Genomic DNA, 18,358 nt, shown 5'->3' on the forward strand with positions numbered 1-18,358 from the left:
GATAGCGCACACATTTAAATCTGAAACGTTTCTCGACGTCAACTCGAGCATAAAGTGTGCGGTTCTGCCACTTTTAAGTGACTTCCATTAACCGGGGCATCCGGTTAATACGTACAAATCCAGTCCAGTGATTTGTAAAGGGAGATGATCCAAAAAAAAAAGAATTGAGGAGAGAGACAGAATGGTGAGGGGTGGGGGGGGGGGGGGCAGCAGATATTGGTCCCAGTGAGAGATTGGTCGGTAGTAATGAGGCCATCGCTGGAGTGCGGGTCATCGCGCTACGGCTCTGGCTTGTCATTATAATGGACCTCACAAGTCAGCTGGCAATCGATCGGCGCGCTCGCCTGTTGTTCCTCAACTCTTGGCGCCTGTCAGGGCTGCCACCTCGCGAGAGGCGGGATGAAGCATAATCTTTTCCCCGACGACAGATTCCATGTCCAGATACGACCTCATTACTTGCAAGGCGGTGTGAGCCGACGCTGACCGGCAGAAAGTCAGAAGTCTGACTTTCGGATGTGGTCACCGCTCTAAAGTAATGGGATCATTTAACATGAAGACGGCTTAATGCGGTTTAGTGCGTCTGCGCTGTCGTCAGAAGACCCTGGTTCCGATCTCTGTTTGAACATCCATGAAATGGATGGATGGAATGCGCTAGTCTCCCGCACTGCGACACATCTGAACTTGAAGTCTATGAAATTGTCTATTGGTGTGAATGTGAGCGGTCGTTTGTCCATAAGTGTCCTGTGATTGACTGATGACCAGTTGTGGATGCATCCCAGCTGTCGCCTGAAGTATTCCTGCATTATCCCCCAGCTCACCAATGACCTACATGATGAGAAAAAAATGGGAGGGACTAGATATTGCAGCTTCATCGCACATTCGCCGTGATTCACTGGCAAGCGTTTCAGGCTGTACCGCTTTCCCCGGAATAAGCTCCAGCTCGCCTGTGAAATATGTCGACATCTGTGGGTCAAGTCGGCCTATACTACTTTGTTGTCTCCTCGAGAGAGTCCATCCCCGTTCGAATCGTGTCAAACTGAATCGATTAGGATTAGGTATTAAGGACATCCTCCGTGAAGTTAATTGGTCTGTGGCACATTAATAGTGATTAAAAGCAGACTGAACCAGATCCCGTTTGATGAGTCTGGAATACGTAGAAAGCCTGAATGAGTCCCGCACTCGTCTCGTTTTACATTTAAATCCTCGAGCCTCTGGAGATTGATGGGAGATACTGTATATGGTCCCATCTGCTCCGGCAGACCGGCTCGCGGATCAGACGGACAGAAAAAAGACATAGCGGGGCTAATTGACCCACAGAAGCAGAGTTTCGCCGGCAAAGAAACAAAAGAAGACCGGACAGCTCGTTAGATGGAAGTCGTGGCGAAGAGCTAATGTTAAAACGGTTTTCTGATAGCCATGGCAGCACACAAATGCACATCTAAAAACCGAAGCAAACCCTTTGCCCTCGTATCCATCACATACGAGGATCTGTTTCGAGCCTCGTCCAAACATTTATTGTTCCCGTCACCCTTGGAGTCGAGAAATGTTTCCAATACGGAATAAAGGGACAAACTATTTTCCAGCAGCCCGTGCAGTTGATTTCTTCAGGGTACGACACACTTTGATCACGTTGTTCTGGCTCTCATTTCCCCACTTTTTCTTTTTTTTTTTTGTGTGTGTGAATGTCACCAATACAGAAAAGAGAAATTCAACTGTCAATTCTTTTGGCTTCTGAGGTAGAATCAGAGCCAGGCCAACTCACCTGTGTCAAACAGTTGCACAACGCAGTCTCTGGGTGTCAACGTGACACTTCTCCTCCAATGTTGTTGCGATGCTGTTTTATGTGTGAAAGTCTTCACGGTTGCAGTCACATCGACGTCCGCTACAATGTTGTTCACTCATCCTTGAACGCACGCACAATTCTTCTCATTGTATTTCGACACGGTTTCTTGGAATGTGAAACAGATCTTGCTGTGTCGACACTTGTGAAAAAATGCGGGCATTCAAAGCTGCAATCTTATGTCCTCGTCGTTGAAGTCAGTGGTTGTGTGTTTTAAGTAAATATCACGTTGGAGTACCATTGTGTTTGAAATAGAGCAAGAGGGTGGTTTTTTTTTCTCCCTCTTGAAGTGTACGCAAGCCCTTTCTCATGAAATTCTTTTGTGCCAAATGAACCCATCCAATGGTTCACAACTGGTGATCCAAAAGAGGCTCGGAGACGGACAGCTACCCAAAATTTGCATATAAACATTTAATCTGCGTCCAGCTTGTATCCATGCAGTGTGTACTCAAACTTTCCCTTTCATAAAGAACATCCGACTTTCGTGCATGCAGGTTGTGTGCAAATCTCTAATTTTGTTGCATGATGTATGTGGGAACATTTGAATAAAATCATATTCATGCTTTCTACATTTCTCACATTTCTCCTTGGTTTGATTGTCAATAATGTGCTCGACAATGAAAGCATCTTTGTGGATTTTCCAGTCCTACAAAAGACCACCAAATTCAATATTGCCCTTCAGCAGTCCCCTTCCATTGATCCCACCTTTTTCCCCGCAGTACTCTGACATTTTAAAGGTATAGAAATAGTATTGGAAACTAGCGAGTAACAACTTGCCCACTACAGGGCTCCGGAATGCTTAATTATCACGCCGCTACGACGCTCCGAGCCTTAAAAAAAGAGGTGATCGTTATCTGTCTCTCCGTCTCTTATTTCATTTGAAAGTATCGCCAAACAATTACAATTGGGGGGGGACTGTCAAACATACCTCGGAATTGGCTCCCTCCTGGCCAAAGAGCTCCACTCCACAAGCTGTTCCAGTCCCTAATCTGGCTTGACACCAAGCTGATTTACAATACCTCCTACTCTAAGCGTTGGCTGACTGGAGGTAATTGATTTAGTACAGTGGAGACACCTGCTGAATAGTATGCAGCCCTCAAATGCCAGCCCCCTCCCCTCCCCCCCATCTATGCGCTTGTATAAAGTTGGGGGGTTCATGTTCTCACATCTGTGCCAACTATTGAATTAAAAGAAATGCGAGTTCCCACACCGATGAGTAAACATTTTGTCATTTAAATTATGCCATGATTTTTAAACGTCCTGTTAAGTTTGCTTTTTCGATGCACCAAACATGTACGTTTGTCAATGTGAATTTTAAAAAATCATTTCAAAACAAACGCTACAAATATATCATTAAAACAACAAAAGCAAAAATAAGGCCATAATCTTTTACTGCACTAAATATTTTCCTTGACCTTCAAACATACTGTAACTGTGAGTCAGTTTGATTTGCAAAAATAGCAGGTGGGCTGAAGCAGCTATGGGTTGCTGGATTTAAACCTCACCTTGTTTCTTTTTTTTTTAACTTCATTTGACCTGTAATGTAACTGGAGGACGAAAGCATGCCTTGTTTTTTGGTAGTTTTCAAGTCCCGCCTCTCTGCAATAGAATACAATTGGGTAACATCCGTTCCTATGGCGGCAACGTAACCTGAGTTTGTCCGTAAATCGGAACTCGTCATAGTCCATCGTTTGTAGGCCGTATGGGCTGCTCTGTTACATCAGTAGTCATTAGCCAGGACTGGTTTTCACACAAATATTTATTGTGGTTATGACTTTACTACTACATCAGGCAAAGTCAATGGCACGTTTTAATTTATGCACAAATTAGTTTGATGCTACCACTGAAGGAAGGGAAAGCTCTGTCGTAAACGAAGGAGCACTTACACTAACATTATTCAAACGACAGGTCGTATTTCTACCGTCCCATGTTGGACAACTCGAGGGAACTGTTCCCCTCTCAAAAATGTCCTTAATTGACTATTGCAGGCAAAAATGAACAATCTTTAAATATGGGCAACTGGAATGGGAGATCTATCACATCGTGTCATAGCGTGGAGAGCATAGAGCCAAGATTCAAACGCGAACCTCAGAGTTCTGAGGCAGACATGCTAACCACTGTGCGCTAAACCGGCTGAGTGTGATTGATTTGTCTTGATGGCTTCCAGGCCATTCACCGATTCCAGAAAATGTACAATTCTTACCACTTTAAAAATAACAACGCAACCCGCGTTTTGACCGGTTTTAGACCCATTGTCGCGTAAGCAAAGAGCCAACGAGGCGAGTTTTTCCTCCACTTTCGGTTGTCTTGTCTAAAGGGCCCCTTGAGATCCACAGGGCTAACTGTGTGGCTAGCTAATGACGGCTTTCTGCGGGGGTGATAAGAGGTTTGTGTTGTGCTCCACAAACAAGCAGAATTTCAACATGGCTCTCGTGTTTGTTTTTCATGCCCTTGAAGGCGTCTCTCGCTCTCTCAAAAAAAAAAAAAGGACCTCGGGAGAATAACAGCGATGCGCTCGGCCCCGCGTGGTGAAATTAAAGTGTAACGTGACCACGTTCTTTTCTTTCTCTTTTGCTGTAAGCGCAAAGTTGATGGTGCGTGTCTTTTATACGCTGTTGCCGCGACAAGGCTCCCCGTTGAAATCCGAGCCAACAAAGGCTAACGTCCTGTGACCTATCGAGTTTTACAGCACGTCTGTTTACAAGCCGATTGCAGGGGGTTAATTGTTAACGCCTTACTGCCAAGAAGACAGCTGAAAGGCTCTGCTGCGGACGACTGCACGTCTTTGGGCTGAGTCGCTGAGTCACGTACCGTCTCTCAAAGAGCTGGCTGTCAGTTACCCTTGACCGCCTTGGTTTTTGGATATGTACCTATTTTTGCTTGGAAACACTACTCCTTGTTGGGTACAGCCTACGTATATTCGACTTTAGATTAAGCTGCAAAAAGCCTATTACGGCACGTGAACCGTAGCTGCAGTGCCAGACCACGAATACAGCAAGCGTTGGACAGTTAAAGTTGTGTAAATTATATAAGTCCCATGTCAGACTACTACAGAGCGTCAGCACGCCACTTGAAGTATTTTGTTGTAAGTTGATGTTATGAAATATTGGCAATAATGCTTCAGAATGCTTCTGTTGGGAAAATTCTCAGTTTTGCTGTTTTGTGTTTTGACGAGACTCAAAATAAAAACTGTTAAGCTTGTGTACTTTGAGGCCATACTCGGCATGCCTTGACCTTGTTGTTGTTGTTTTTTAAATCACAGTTCTTAGTTAGGCTTTGTTGTTATTTGTTTGTTCTTTCCCACTGCCACCTGGTGGCAGCGCTACAGTATATCATTGATAAGTGAACGATTTTGTCCATCAAATGAAGCTGCACTTGATGTATGGAGCACATGCAGGGTGCTGCAGATGACAAATGACGATGGACACGATGGTAAAAAAGTAACACGATAAAATCTTTTTTGCGATATGTATTGTCATGTCCCCCAGCTCTGCCACTGGTTTAGTATTTGTATTTCTAGTCTGCTGGGGGGGGGTCCTATCTTGTAATGTGGCTGTTATCATCAAAAGGTGGCAGGAGGAGTGAATCATATGACAAATTGTGGCGAACTTCTCTTTGGACTCTTGTATTACTTGTCATTCTTTTCACCGCTTTTGTATAAGGTGGCTGTTCGAATGAACAATCGGAGCTGGACGATCGCATTACACTACCTGTATGACGTGTCTACTTTGCTGACTAAGGGTACCTACACAAGTGTACTGGTTTGTCGGTGTCAAGTGGGCTCGAGCATGGATCGCACGTCTCGCACGATCCAGTGCGAGTACGCCCCAAACACAAAGTAAACTTGACCTACAATTCAATCCGAGGCCCGCTGTAATAAATCACAGAAGTCAAGTGTGTGTCCATGCCGGTGATGCAACTCGGCCCCATTAGGTACGCTAGAAATTCGTGTTTATGACTCATGGTGCACCTTCGGTGACGCACAAGGGGCGGGGATTGAAGGCGCCTGATTAAGCAGTCACACGGACGGTTACTTATTCCAACTTTGCAGGTTGCCTCACTGATAAGATGTCATGTTGGTGTGGCATTTTTTTGGATGAGTGAACATTTAACTTAACTCGAGCGTCTCCGTAAATTTTCACTGATGGGGTGGGGATAGGGGCAGGGGGGGTTGGATTTACACCTGTCGCGACTAGGGGTGTGCAACTCAATATTGGAATTAAGAGGTGATGGATATTCCGCTGATGTGTATTACATGGTGGCGATGAGACACACTTTCAATTGGATTTATTGGAGGGCGATTATCGGTGTTGTCGTGAGGGAAAATGTCTTGCACCGCAAAGCGCAGTGCAAAGGCGTGCTCATAAATCAAGAGGCGGGCTTGGATGTAAAACACGCATTCATCAACGGGAAAAAAGCTAAAGCTGTAAATACTTGGACCTGTTAAGTGTAAAGAAAGTCAAGTATTGACATCCTTCCAAACAGGAAGACTTACTATTAGAACATCATTCACGTATATACAAATTACAACAGAATGGGAGTCTTGACCGCTCCCGTATGAGCGAGCAGACATCATTTAATTTCTGTTAGGAGCGAGTGTCTTTGTTGTCAGGACTTTGGTTCACTTGAAGTTGGAAGCAGCGATAGACGTACCCTCGCGCCCCCTCGTAGCGAACCCTTAAAATGATCAAACTTTGACGGCGTGCTCCGCCACAATCAATGCTTCAGTTAAAATAAAAAGCATCCATCCATCCATCCATCCATCTTCTACCGCTTATCCGGGGCCGGGTCGCGGGGGCAACAGCTTTAGCAGGGAAGCCCAGACTTCCCTCTCCCTAGCTACTTCTTCCAGCTCTCCCCGGGGGATCCCGAGGCGTTCCCAGGCCAGCTGGGTGACATAGTCACTCCAGCGTGTCCTGGGTCTTCCTCGGGGTCTCCTCCCAGTGGGACATGCCCGGAACACCTCACCAGGGAGGCGTTCAGGAGGCATCCGAATCAGATGCCCAAGCCACCTCATCTGGCTCCTCTCGATGTGGAGGAGAAGCGGCTCGACTCTGAGCCCCTCCCGGATGACCGAGCTTCTCACCTTATCTCTAAGGGAGAGCCCGGACACCCTGCGGAGAAAACTCATTTCGGCCGCTTGTATCCGGGATCTCGTTCTTTCGGTCACGACCCATAGCTCGTGACCATAGATGAGGGTTGGAACGTAGATCGACCGGTAAATTGAGAGCTTCGCCCTTCGGCTCAGCTCCTTCTTCACCACGACAGACCGATACAACGTCCGCATCACAGCAGACGCTGCACCGATCCGCCTGTCGATCTCTCGCTCCCTCCTGCCCTCACTCGTGAACAAGACCCCAAGATACTTAAACTCCTCCACTTGGGGCAAGATCTCTCCCCCGACCCGGAGGGGGCACTCCACCCTTTTCCGACTGAGGACCATGGTTTCAGATTTGGAGGTGCTGATTTTCATCCCAACCGCTTCACACTCGGCTGCGAAACGCTCCAGTGAGAGTTGGAGAGCCCCGTTTGAAGGAGCCAACAGCACCACATCATCTGCAAAAAGCAGGGATGCAATACTGAGGCCACCAAAACGGACGCCCTCAACGCTTCGGCTGCGCCTAGAAATTCTGTCCATAAAGATTATGAACAGAATCGGCGACAAAGGGCAGCCTTGGCGGAGTCCTACCCTCACTGGAAACGATTCCGACTTACTGCCGGCAATGCGAACCAAACTCTGACATCGGTGGTATAGTGACCGAATAGCCCGTATCAGGGGGTTCGGTACCCCATACCCACGAAGCACCCCCCACAGAACTCCCCGAGGGACACTGTCAAACGCCTTCTCCAAGTCCACAAAACACATGTAGACTGGTTGGGCGAATTCCCACATACCCTCGAGGACCCTGCTAAGGGTGTAGAGCTGGTCCACTGTTCCACGGCCGGGACGAAAACCACACTGCTCCTCCTCAATCTGAGGCTCGACTTCCTGACGGACCCTCCTCTCCAGCACCCCTGAATAGACCTTACCAGGGAGGCTGAGGAGTGTGATCCCTCTGTAGTTGGAACACACCCTCCGGTCCCCCTTTTTAAAAAGAGGGACTACCACCCCGGTCTGCCAATCCAGAGGCACTCTCCCCGTTGACCACGCGATGTTGCAGAGGCGTGTCAACCAGGACAGCCCCACAACATCCAGAGCCCTGAGGAACTCCGGGCGGATCTCATCCACCCCTGGGGCCCTGCCACCGAGGAGCTTTTTAACCACATCGGTGACTTCAACCACAGAGATAGGAGAGCCCACCTCAGGGTCCTCAGACTCTGCTTCCTCCAAGGAAGACGTGTTGGTGGAGTTGAGGAGGTCTTCGAAGTACTCTGCCCACCGGTTCACAACGTCCCGAGTCGAAGTCAGCAGTGCCCCATCCCCACTGTACACAGTGTTAGTGGTGCACTGCTTCCCCCTCCTGAGACGTCGGATGGTGGACCAGAATTTCCTCGAAGCCGTCCGGAAGTCGGCTTCCATGGCCTCACCGAACTCTTCCCACGCTCGGGTTTTTGCCTCGGCGACCACCGAAGCTGCGTTCCGCTTGGCCAGTCGATACCCGTCAGCTGCCTCTGGGGTCCCACAGGCCATAAAGGCTCGATAGGACTCCTTCTTCAGCTTGACGGCATCCCTTACTGCTGGTGTCCACCAGCGAGTACGAGGGTTGCCGCCACGACAGGCACCAACCACTTTACGGCCACAACTCAGATTGGCCGCCTCAGCAATAGAGGCACGGAACATGGTCCACTCGGACTCAATGTCCCCCGTCTCCCCCGGAACATGGGAAAAGCTCTGTCGGAGGTGGGAGTTGAAACTCCTTCTGACAGGGGATTCCGCCAGACGCTCCCAACAAACCCTCACAATACGTTTGGGTCTGCCAGGACGGACCGGCATCTTTCCCCACCATCGGAGCCTACTCACCACCAGGTGGTGATCAGTTGACAGCTCCGCCCCTCTCTTCACCCGAGTGTCCAAAACATGCGGCCGCAAATCCGATGATACAACCACAAGGTCGATCATCGAACTACGGCCCAGGGTGTCCTGGTGCCAAGTGCACATATGGACACCCTTATGTTTGAACAAGGTGTTCGTTATGGACAGTCCGTGACGAGCACAGAAGTCCAATAACAAAACACCACTCGAGTTCTGATCGGGGGGGCCGTTCCTCCCAATCACGCCCCTCCAGGTCTCACTGTCATTGCCCACGTGAGCATTGAAGTCCCCCAGCAGAACAAGGGAGTCCCCAGCAGGAGTACTCTCCAGCACACCTTTGGCTGCCGCCCAGCTCGCATTGCACCCGACCCCTTCGACCCCTCCCACGGGTGGTGAGACCATGAGAAGGAGGACCCACGTTGCCTCTTCGGGCTGAGCCCGGCCGGGCCCCATGGGTGTAGGCCCGGCCACCAGGCGCTCGCCAACGAGCCCCACCTCCAGGCCTGGCTCCAGAGGGGGGCCCCGGTGACCCGCGTCCGGGCAAGGGAAACTGAGTGCCATCGATTTTGTCTGTCATAAGGGGTTTTGTGAGCCGTGCTTTGTCTGGTCCCTCACCTAGGACCTGTTTGCCATGGGTGACCCTGCCAGGGGCATAAAGCCCCAGACAACTTAGCTCCTAGGATCATTGGGACACACAAACCCCTCCACCACGGTAAGGTGACGGCTCCCGGAGAATAAAAAGCAAAAGATGTCTTTGTTCATCTATCTGGGCCAGCTAAGTATAGTGGCAGGCAATTCAAGGCTTTTGCTTTCAATGCTTTTTCGGTACCTATTCTTTGCCGTTGTGCCGTCACAGTTCATCATGTAGTGTGCCTCGGTTGCCTCCATAAAGATCGAGAAATATCCGAACAAATTCCCGAGCATCAAAGTATGAGGACTTGGAATTCACCCGAAAACGGCTGCTTCAAACCAAAGTGCTCAACTTTCTGTTCAATATTTGGCCTGGGACCTTGAGAGTTTTTCACACGTCTTGTTATGATAGACACGCCCACCAAACGGTGACCTGCTCCCCAAACTAGTGCCAGTGGGTCTTACTTACTTAGTACTTTGTGAGTTCTGTTGTGGGGGTGGGGGGTGAGTTTGACATCTGAAATCCCAATTTTGCATTTTAAAGGCCCATTCAAAACAAGTGATGTCAATTCAGGAAGGGCATAGAAATTGATGACGGATTTGAGCGTTCATCCAATTCAAACGTGCTTGGGAGCAAAGCCATCTCAGAGTGCAGCAGTTGGCCCCTGTTGATTCAGTTCGAACCAGTTTGCTGTCTAAAGAAGCCCTCCTGACAACGATGAGATATTTCACCAAAGAAATTGTACTCAGATGTATATGATTTTCAACAGCAGATGCGCACGCGGACATCAATGGCAAATCCGCCCTGGCAAGCAAAAATGGCCCAAGGCAGCGCCACTCGACGCTTTGCTTGAGGACAGATGGCACCGTAAAATGACTAAGCAAGCAGGCACAGAAGGCAAAGATTCCCACCCATCAACCCCCCCCCCCCCCCAGTCAAACACACACGCCTCAGTTCCGACAACCCCCCCCCCCCCCTCCCCAACCCCCGGGCGGTAATCCTGTTCTCCACCAGTGCAAGACAAACGGTGTGAAGGAATGCAAGCAAGGGGCACTAGCGCACACAGAGCACGGCCCATCAATAATTATTCAGACTGAGCTCAAGCAACGTACGGGGGGGGGGGGGGTTGCTCAGGAGGTGTCGAGCTTGCGAATGGTGCGCAAGTCGGCCGTGACCAAGGACCTCCTGCGTACTCCTCAATAGAAAAGGGCCACTGCTGCGCCGCAGCGTTCCCTCATCTTTATTTGCCTCACGGATATGTTTTCGTGAAAAGCAATATCTTCACAGACGGCACAGAAATGAAACCGATTATCTGGTCCGAATACATCTCACTTTGACGCCCAATGTAGTTGTTGTGCTGTAATTAGTGGGAACCCTGTGCTTATTTCTGGCTAAATGATCCGGTCCCCATCATCACAAAGTACATTACATATTGACATTGTCATTTTGTTTTGGTCGCCGTTAGTGGAGAGAATCCCACGTTGCAATGGTAGAATGTGAAAATGGATCGGGGGCACTCTTTGAACATTCTTCTTTGATATGAATCAAGGATACAATTGCACATACCGAAGTCGTTCTGAAGACTTCATTGCGTCATTGGCGAGCTCGTCGCCTCATATTATTCAGAGCGGGATCGGCGCATGAGAATCACCTGCGCTGAAAAAAAACAAAACCCTGAAGTCGAGTTTCCTCCATTTAAGCTTGATGTTTGTTGAGCCACCGTGAGCCCTGTTGTCAGGACAATGTAGAACCCTGAAGCAGGACTGCTGATATTGTCTCTTCATATGCAGATTTCTTTGACTGTATCATTTTCGCCTCTGCAACGAAGCAACAAGCTTAGAGCACGGGAACCGGGTTTTCAAGCTACGACTTACCCGATAGCGGGTGGTCCACGAACCAGTACCGTGCTTGGGAACCGCGACTCTACCTCGCACTAAGGTGGTGGGTGCGAGGTAGAGTCCCCCCACACACCCTAGAGTCCTCCCCACACCCTTGAAGCATTTGTTTTCCTCCACGCTGAACATTTTGAGATTTCCGTCGTTCAATTATTGCCTCTCTAATGACTTCCCTAAACCTCTTAGTCTTCTGTCTGTCGCGCTGTACTTATAGAGCACATATGTCATGCTAGCTGCATTCCCGGTGGGGGGAGTCCCCAGACACTTAAAAGCTTCTTCTTAAATGACTCTGGAGGCTGTGGATGAGTCCCGGATACGGTTCATTCCAGCATCGGTGAAAACCCTGTGCCTATATTACAACCTCTCCTCCCCGAGCGCAAGGGAGTAAATAAGTTGCTTCGTAAATAAGGAATAACATATCGCTCCGGGAATTTTTTGTTCCTCATTGAAGATGAAGAGCATCTGCCCAACACTGGCATATGCTGCGGAAGATATCCGGCGACAACCGCCAAGGGTTCGGAAGCTGCGGCGGTGAGCCAACTCTATCAGCCGCGCTGTGCGAGAAGTGCGCATTAAAACAGGCATCAAAACAAATTTGTCAGCCAACAAACTTGACACGAGCGACATTAATTTATGCTGGGGTGAATGGGGCAGGGAGGAGCATGCGGAAGTCGACTCGCAAAATAAAATGTTGGCTTCAAATATGCTTCATTTAGATTTCAGAACATGGTGAGCCACTTCCCAACGGCGTATTAGCATATCGTGCAAGCGGTTGGACTTCCCATCATATTGACTGGCCCTGAAGAGCCATCCATTCATTTCCGAAAGTTTCCCTACTTGGGTGCATCTTGGACTGGTAACCGGCCAACCGCAGCTTAAATATCGACAAAACACATTCACACTTGGATTCATACTTGTGGACAATTTAGTCTTCGAGAAACCTAGCGCGCATGTTTGTGGAGTATGGGAAGACGTTCGACGACCGGAAGAAAACATGTTTCGAGCATGGGGAGAACACGTTAAGTCCATGCAGGGATGCCAAAGCTGATAATTGAATGCACAACTCCTCCTTCAGTCAAAATGTTATCTGCAGAATAGTCACCCGAAAAGCAGTATGTCGAGCTGAAGCCTGCGGAACCCCAACAAAAGGCTACTGATTTTTTATTTTATTTTTGGTCCGATTGATGACATAATCAATTCGCTTTTCGTTGAATCCGGATCTTGATGTTGATTTTTTTGAATTTGATTTCAACCAGTTTGCTGCCTCAAGAAATCAGTACTTGATGTTAAGGTACATCCACACTTAAAAAAACGTGCATCGGGATGCCCAATAATATTACTCGTCTCAAAAATTAAACTAAGTAGTAAGTAACTGATGCAAATGTTTCACAAATTCGAGTCTAAAATGTATACATTTAAAAAAAATAATAATAATCACGTTGTCAATTGTCAGTAGTCGTCCAAGGAAAATGAGTCAATGACTTGGCCCGAATGGAAATGAGCTCAAATGCCAACCTTGTCCTACTGTACAACTCGGAGGCAAAGAGCTCAAGTGAGGCTCCAGGTTTCAGGTGACTCACGACATTCCTGTGAGTCATTCCACTCCGTCGCGCTCTCAATAGAAGAAACAACAAATCTCGACACTTTTTTTTTTCTCAGTCTTGATTCCCCCGCGGGGCGATTGGAAAAGGTGCCCGTCAAATATTTTGAAGCAACCTCCTAAGTAACATGCCACTCAACACCTTCAGACTCAAAAGAATGCGAATTGTTTCCCCGACATGCTAACATATCTGTCCGAAATGAATACACGAAAGCTGACTGGCCACCCAGCTCGTGTGAAAATAGGCCGCAGACTTTTACGATTTATTGTCGTAAAGCCCTTCAAGATAGAACTTTTCAAAGAACTCCTCCGGAGATACTACTTTAATTCCATGAACAGACAAGATTTCTCTCCGTACCAGATTGTGGGTCTGCTTTATAGCGTTACAATTGCTCATCAAAGACGCCCCCCGGGCGAGAGGATAAGAAATGTTGTTAGTGCAATTTATGGGCACGCACAGTTACTTTGTTTGTAATAGCATTAGGCAGAAAGTGCAGGCTAAAAGGGGAAAGAAGTTTCGGTCATATATCTTGATCCCATTATTTTCTACACTAAATCTAATTCCTAAAAAGACAAAAAAGAAGCCACGCAGGCTGAATAGACTTTTTTTTCTTTTCTTCTCGGAGTACATTTTCTCCAACTGTTTGAACACCAATGCCTTTTATGGCTTGCTTAATTGTGCTTCATTTGTGGCACGCATATGCTGCTAGCAGTTCTCCCCGGGGGGCCGCGGGCTGAGAGGGTGGTGGGCGTTAGCTCGGCATACATGTTGCATTTCAGTGACATAGTGGCGCTGTTGTTCATTTGAAGCCATCTGGAGTGGCAATCCTCCTAACGGAGAGCGTCACGCGAACGCCGTTCCTCTGGGAGAGCCTCGAGAGATTTTAAAGAAGATCCTCCCTCACCTCGGTGATCTTACTTTGTCTTTTTCTGACATTCTTCCCATCAATTATAACTGCGGCACTGTCGCGCATTTGTCGTCTGCTCTTGTGTTGCTGGTTTTACTCGTTTCGCCGCGCTCGCCCCGAGCAGAATTGAGTTGTTTGTTTCTTCGTGGAATCGGATCACAATATTGGCATTGCGAGTTCATGCTCTGTTGTCGCAGGGGATCTTTGATGGGCGGGTCAATACAGTCGAACCTGTTTACGTTTCAACGTCGCGATTTCATGGCATTCATTTTCCATTAAACGCCATTTCGGCAGCATAATCCAAAACTCGGAAGACTCTGACGACTTCATGTCGGCTTTAGCCAACACAGAGAGGTGTTTCCAAGCCGACGCGCACACTAAAACAACAAAAGGAGCACGGAGAAATTGACTTGACGGCCATTGCACCTGCTGGAGTAGTGAAGGGGATCAATACTGTTTGAGCTCATACCACTAAGATCGATTGCCAAACTTTAAAACGTCAATAAGGTTGATACTTGAGTCATGTGAGGCACTCGCTGTCTTTCCAGTATCGTACCAGAAAGGAAATCAGTCCTGGTATTGTTTGGCAGACTCACGCAAGGACCGCGTGAGCATCAGAGCGGCTTTTCGTGGACCACAGTTACACATTGACGGCTAGCGCCAAAATCTTTCAGCAGAGACAAAAAGTCATTGTAAATGTGGGAAACCCAATCGCTCTTATGATTTATTTCGCAGAGCCCATTAGAGATCTCATTGATCAACCGGTAAATTAAAGACAATACGACCGATCCAAAAACGCGTGCATATGGCATTCATGCAAAATATCAGCCGATCGGATCTCAGATTTGTTTTCCTCACCTCAGAGGTGGCTAGGTGGGCCATTGGGTCCCTGCGCAATCGATTCCTTGGAAAATTGCAATGGTTTCTGTGATGACTTTACAAGTCGAGCACTTTTTTTAAGCCTTGAAAACAAATTTGCTTCCGCTTTATTTCCAGAAAAGTATTCCGAGCTCAGGGTGAAATACCAACACTTTCATCTCGGGTGCCATTTCTTCCCTCTGAAATGGTCAAAGGGAGAGAGAATAAGGTTGCAGTCGCAACACAAGCTATTAAGGAAACAAGTAGATGGACGTCTGTCATGGTTTGATGACGTTGCTGTAAATGTCTGTTGTGTTAATTTTCTGTCATTAATTGTGCTCATGTTTGCCCTTGCAGGCTTTAACCTTTGATCGTGTCAGAGCGGGACGCGTCTAAGCAGGGGGGACGACGAGCGAGGGCGGGAGCAGCAGCAGCAGCAGCAGCAGCAGTGCCGACCTTGAGACATGGCACCCCCGCCGCACAGAGGGGCGTGTCTCGTCCTGCCCCTGCTCCTCAGCTGCGCTGCCATCTCCTCCGTGGCAGACAGTAAGTCTCTTTTCTCGATATTGTCGGAGCACCTGCATCACAAACGCATGAACGACAAAGTTCCTTTTTCCGTAGTTTATACTGTCGTCTCGGATCCACATTGAGCTTCCACTGTGTTTTCGTAAAGAGCCGTCTGTGCCTCTGTTCCATCTGCTGTCACTCTGAATGACAGCCCAGGCGGGAAAAAGGTGCACAATGGGATGTTGCGGCACCTATGGCGGGCAGGCGGGCGGGCGGGTGGCTTGAGAGGCTCTGCCACGGCCAAGACAAGGTCAGGGATGGAATTAATTCAACACATGAGCTCACCTATAGTGCTGTCAAAGCGTCACCGTAGTTCATTTCCATGCGTACACCCCCCTCCCCGCCCCCCCCCCACAACCACGAAAACTGGCCCTTCCTTTCATGTGTTGCTCCAAGCAGACTTGTTTGCATGAGCCCTTTGCCTCTGTAACCCAGCCTTACACCTCCATGAGTTGTTGTCGTCCGCGTCGTCTCGAGGTGCTGTCTTTTTTTTTTCTTCTTTTTTTGTGATCGTCAAGTACTGATTAATCAGTGACTGATTTTTTATTTTTTTTTTTCCTTGCGGAAAAAATCCCTATGTGTCGCGCCGGACTCATTTTTAACTTTCAAAGGTTGCATCATTAAGTTCAACCCATAGTACGCGGTGACCGATCACAAGCTTTCTACTGAGTAATATTGGCCGTGTCTCTCATTTTACAGATAAAGCCACGCAGGCTCGCTCGGAAAAAAAAAAAAAAAGTGATACAGGCACAAGAAAGAATTCCCACTGAGGAAGGGAAGATAAAACCCAAAAGCAAGCCAATGAAGCCCGCCTCTGGTCTGAGGTTAAGCTACGCGTGTATTTTGGTGTGCGTGCATGCGAGGAAAAAAAAGGGCACGGCAGACCTGTTATTACCGCCAGCGCGAAGCAGACATGGAATTAAAAAAAGACCGTTGGGGGGCGAAAATAACACCTACCACTAATAGCAGGGTTTTGTAAATGCGGTGCCTGTAATTTCTCCGCAACTCGAGTTATGTGAACTTGATAGCGTCGGTTTTGGATTTCCTGTATTCCAGCGCAGACGACAGACAGATATTATGGGGAAGGGCGCACGGCAGCTTTATGATCAAGCGACTTCACGCCGTCCGTCTCTTTGCAAGATTCTTTGAAAACCACCAGAATTGTCTCGTCTCTTGGGATATTAATGGATCGAGGTCAGGGGCTCGGAAACAACCGAAAAGAGCAGCTACTCTACAACATCAATAATTCTCCTCGGAGGCTCCACCCATCCCCCTTGGGCGTGGCCTCGATTGGATCGAAACCTGTTTCGATTCCTTCTTGCTATATCGGTTTTCCATGGGTTGTTATCATTCACGCTGAAATGATGTGAATTCTTCCAGACGTATAATAAATAGACAGGTGATGGTAAATTGTGACGGGTTGTCGTTTTTGTCAGTGCGTGTGGGGTAGTGAATGTTATCGTACCTCGTGAAAACTGATAGCCGAAGATCGGGATCGCATATTTATTTATTTATTTTTTTCATCAGAGTCCGAGGCCGAGTGACTTGATTTGGAGGATCTGCCCAAACATAGTCTCGATCAATCCCTTTGCCAAGAAATGCAAATGAAGAAGAAAAAGAAGACTTACGATGATGATTGAATAAAGGTGTCCGAAGATGTTAGCTTTTTATTTGGCTAAGAGAACTAAAATATTTTATTCCTGACTTGAGAAATTAAGAAATTTTGAAATGATGATCTTTTCCAGACGTATCTGAAAACCACGTGATCAATCCATCAATTTCTGATAAAGTCAATCAGATTGTGACATCCCTAAATGATGGATTAAGTTCATTTTGCTCATTTGTTCTGCGACCACTGTAACATTCTTCTATCTCGTCAAATTGCACAAGGTGTTAAAATATAAGGACAAGCGCATATTATGCATTTGCAGTCGGCATTTTTAGTGGATGGGGGCAGGGGGGGTCTTAAAAATCTTCATGAAAACTCCCCAGTGCACTGTTATCTTTTTAGTTTTGATATGAATCTCGAGTTTTCCCCAAACTCAGTGACCTGACACCCAGTTTGCGTGTGGGCGGAAAGACAAGAAAAAGAAGAAACCAGAAATATACAAGACATGTTTGTGTGTGTGTGTGTGTGTGTGTGTGTGTGGACGCGGCCAAGAATAGCCTTAGCTCCTAGGATGCTTTGACGGTTCCTCCGCTCGGCCAGAGGTGCTCTGAAGCAGCCGGCTGTGAAACGAGTGGCGTGCGAAGGGTCCTCGGCGACGGAGCCCAGCGAGCGCGCGATGCGAGCGCTCGTCCGTTGCCGTTAACCGCCCCTTCATTTTGCGCCGCCGCACAATTAAAGCGACGTCGTGATTCGGCAGCACAAATAAATCCCGGGGCGGCACGATCGGCCCGGTGACATTGTTTCGTTCTGTGTTGTCATTGAGTGCAAAGCAAAGGCGGCGTTATTACAGTGAGCGCTGATCGCAGACATCCCCATCGATCCTCCCCCCGGGAGCTAAGCCTAATCAAGCAGGGGGCCGCTCCACCAACACCACTTGTACACAATAGGCCTCGGGGGGCCCGCAAGGTCGGCGTCAAAGTCACGCGGCCGGCTTCTTGGAGCGGACCGTCTTTTGAGTTATTTCGCCGGCGTTAACAAGCTTTTGACGTATGCGTGGCCTCGGCGTGCCTCTCTCGTTCTAATCTGGACGGGCTTTTCATGCGAGGACGACCACAAAGGCCTCCTTTGGGTACACGCCGGAGGATTACGCCGCCGCCGTAATTAACTTATTACCTTGGAAACGTGACTTTAGAATATGGAAGCGTATGTGCTCCCGCATATATGAGCCATCGAATTATTTATTATTTAAGACCCTTTGTTGTACTTGTTAGTCAAGCATGCGATGAGAAAAACTATTTGACAAATGAAAAGTAACTTGTAGCGATTACAAAATCAACTCCAATTACAATTGATGATATTGTGACCAAATTGTGCCGTGTAAGCAAGCTTTTAGATTGAATTGGCAATCTCAAAAAGCTCTTACAATGTGGTGATGTAATGCACGTGCCAAAGTGGTTTGTGGACAAGGGGAGGAGGT

The 18,358-nt window shown here is 48.0% G+C and overlaps 1 protein-coding gene across 12 annotated transcripts in view; it reads left to right on the top strand.

Moving 5' to 3' along the window:
* LOC147195289 (receptor-type tyrosine-protein phosphatase F-like) overlaps positions 1 to 18,358 on the top strand; it is a 154,169-nt gene that overhangs the window by 46,823 nt on the left and 88,988 nt on the right. For all 12 annotated transcript variants that reach the window (XM_086129494.1, XM_086129493.1, XM_086129492.1 and 9 more), the window contains one exon: positions 15,063 to 15,251. In XM_086129494.1, coding sequence (XP_085985620.1) covers positions 15,170 to 15,251 — 82 coding nt within the window. In that variant the 5' untranslated portion in view covers positions 15,063 to 15,169. The remainder of the gene's footprint in view (positions 1 to 15,062; positions 15,252 to 18,358) is intronic.

Source organism: Hippocampus guttulatus, chromosome 14, assembly GCF_054856545.1.
Source record: "Hippocampus guttulatus isolate MCC_2025c chromosome 14, RoL_Hgut_1.0, whole genome shotgun sequence".
NCBI classification, from domain to species: domain Eukaryota; kingdom Metazoa; phylum Chordata; class Actinopteri; order Syngnathiformes; family Syngnathidae; genus Hippocampus; species Hippocampus guttulatus.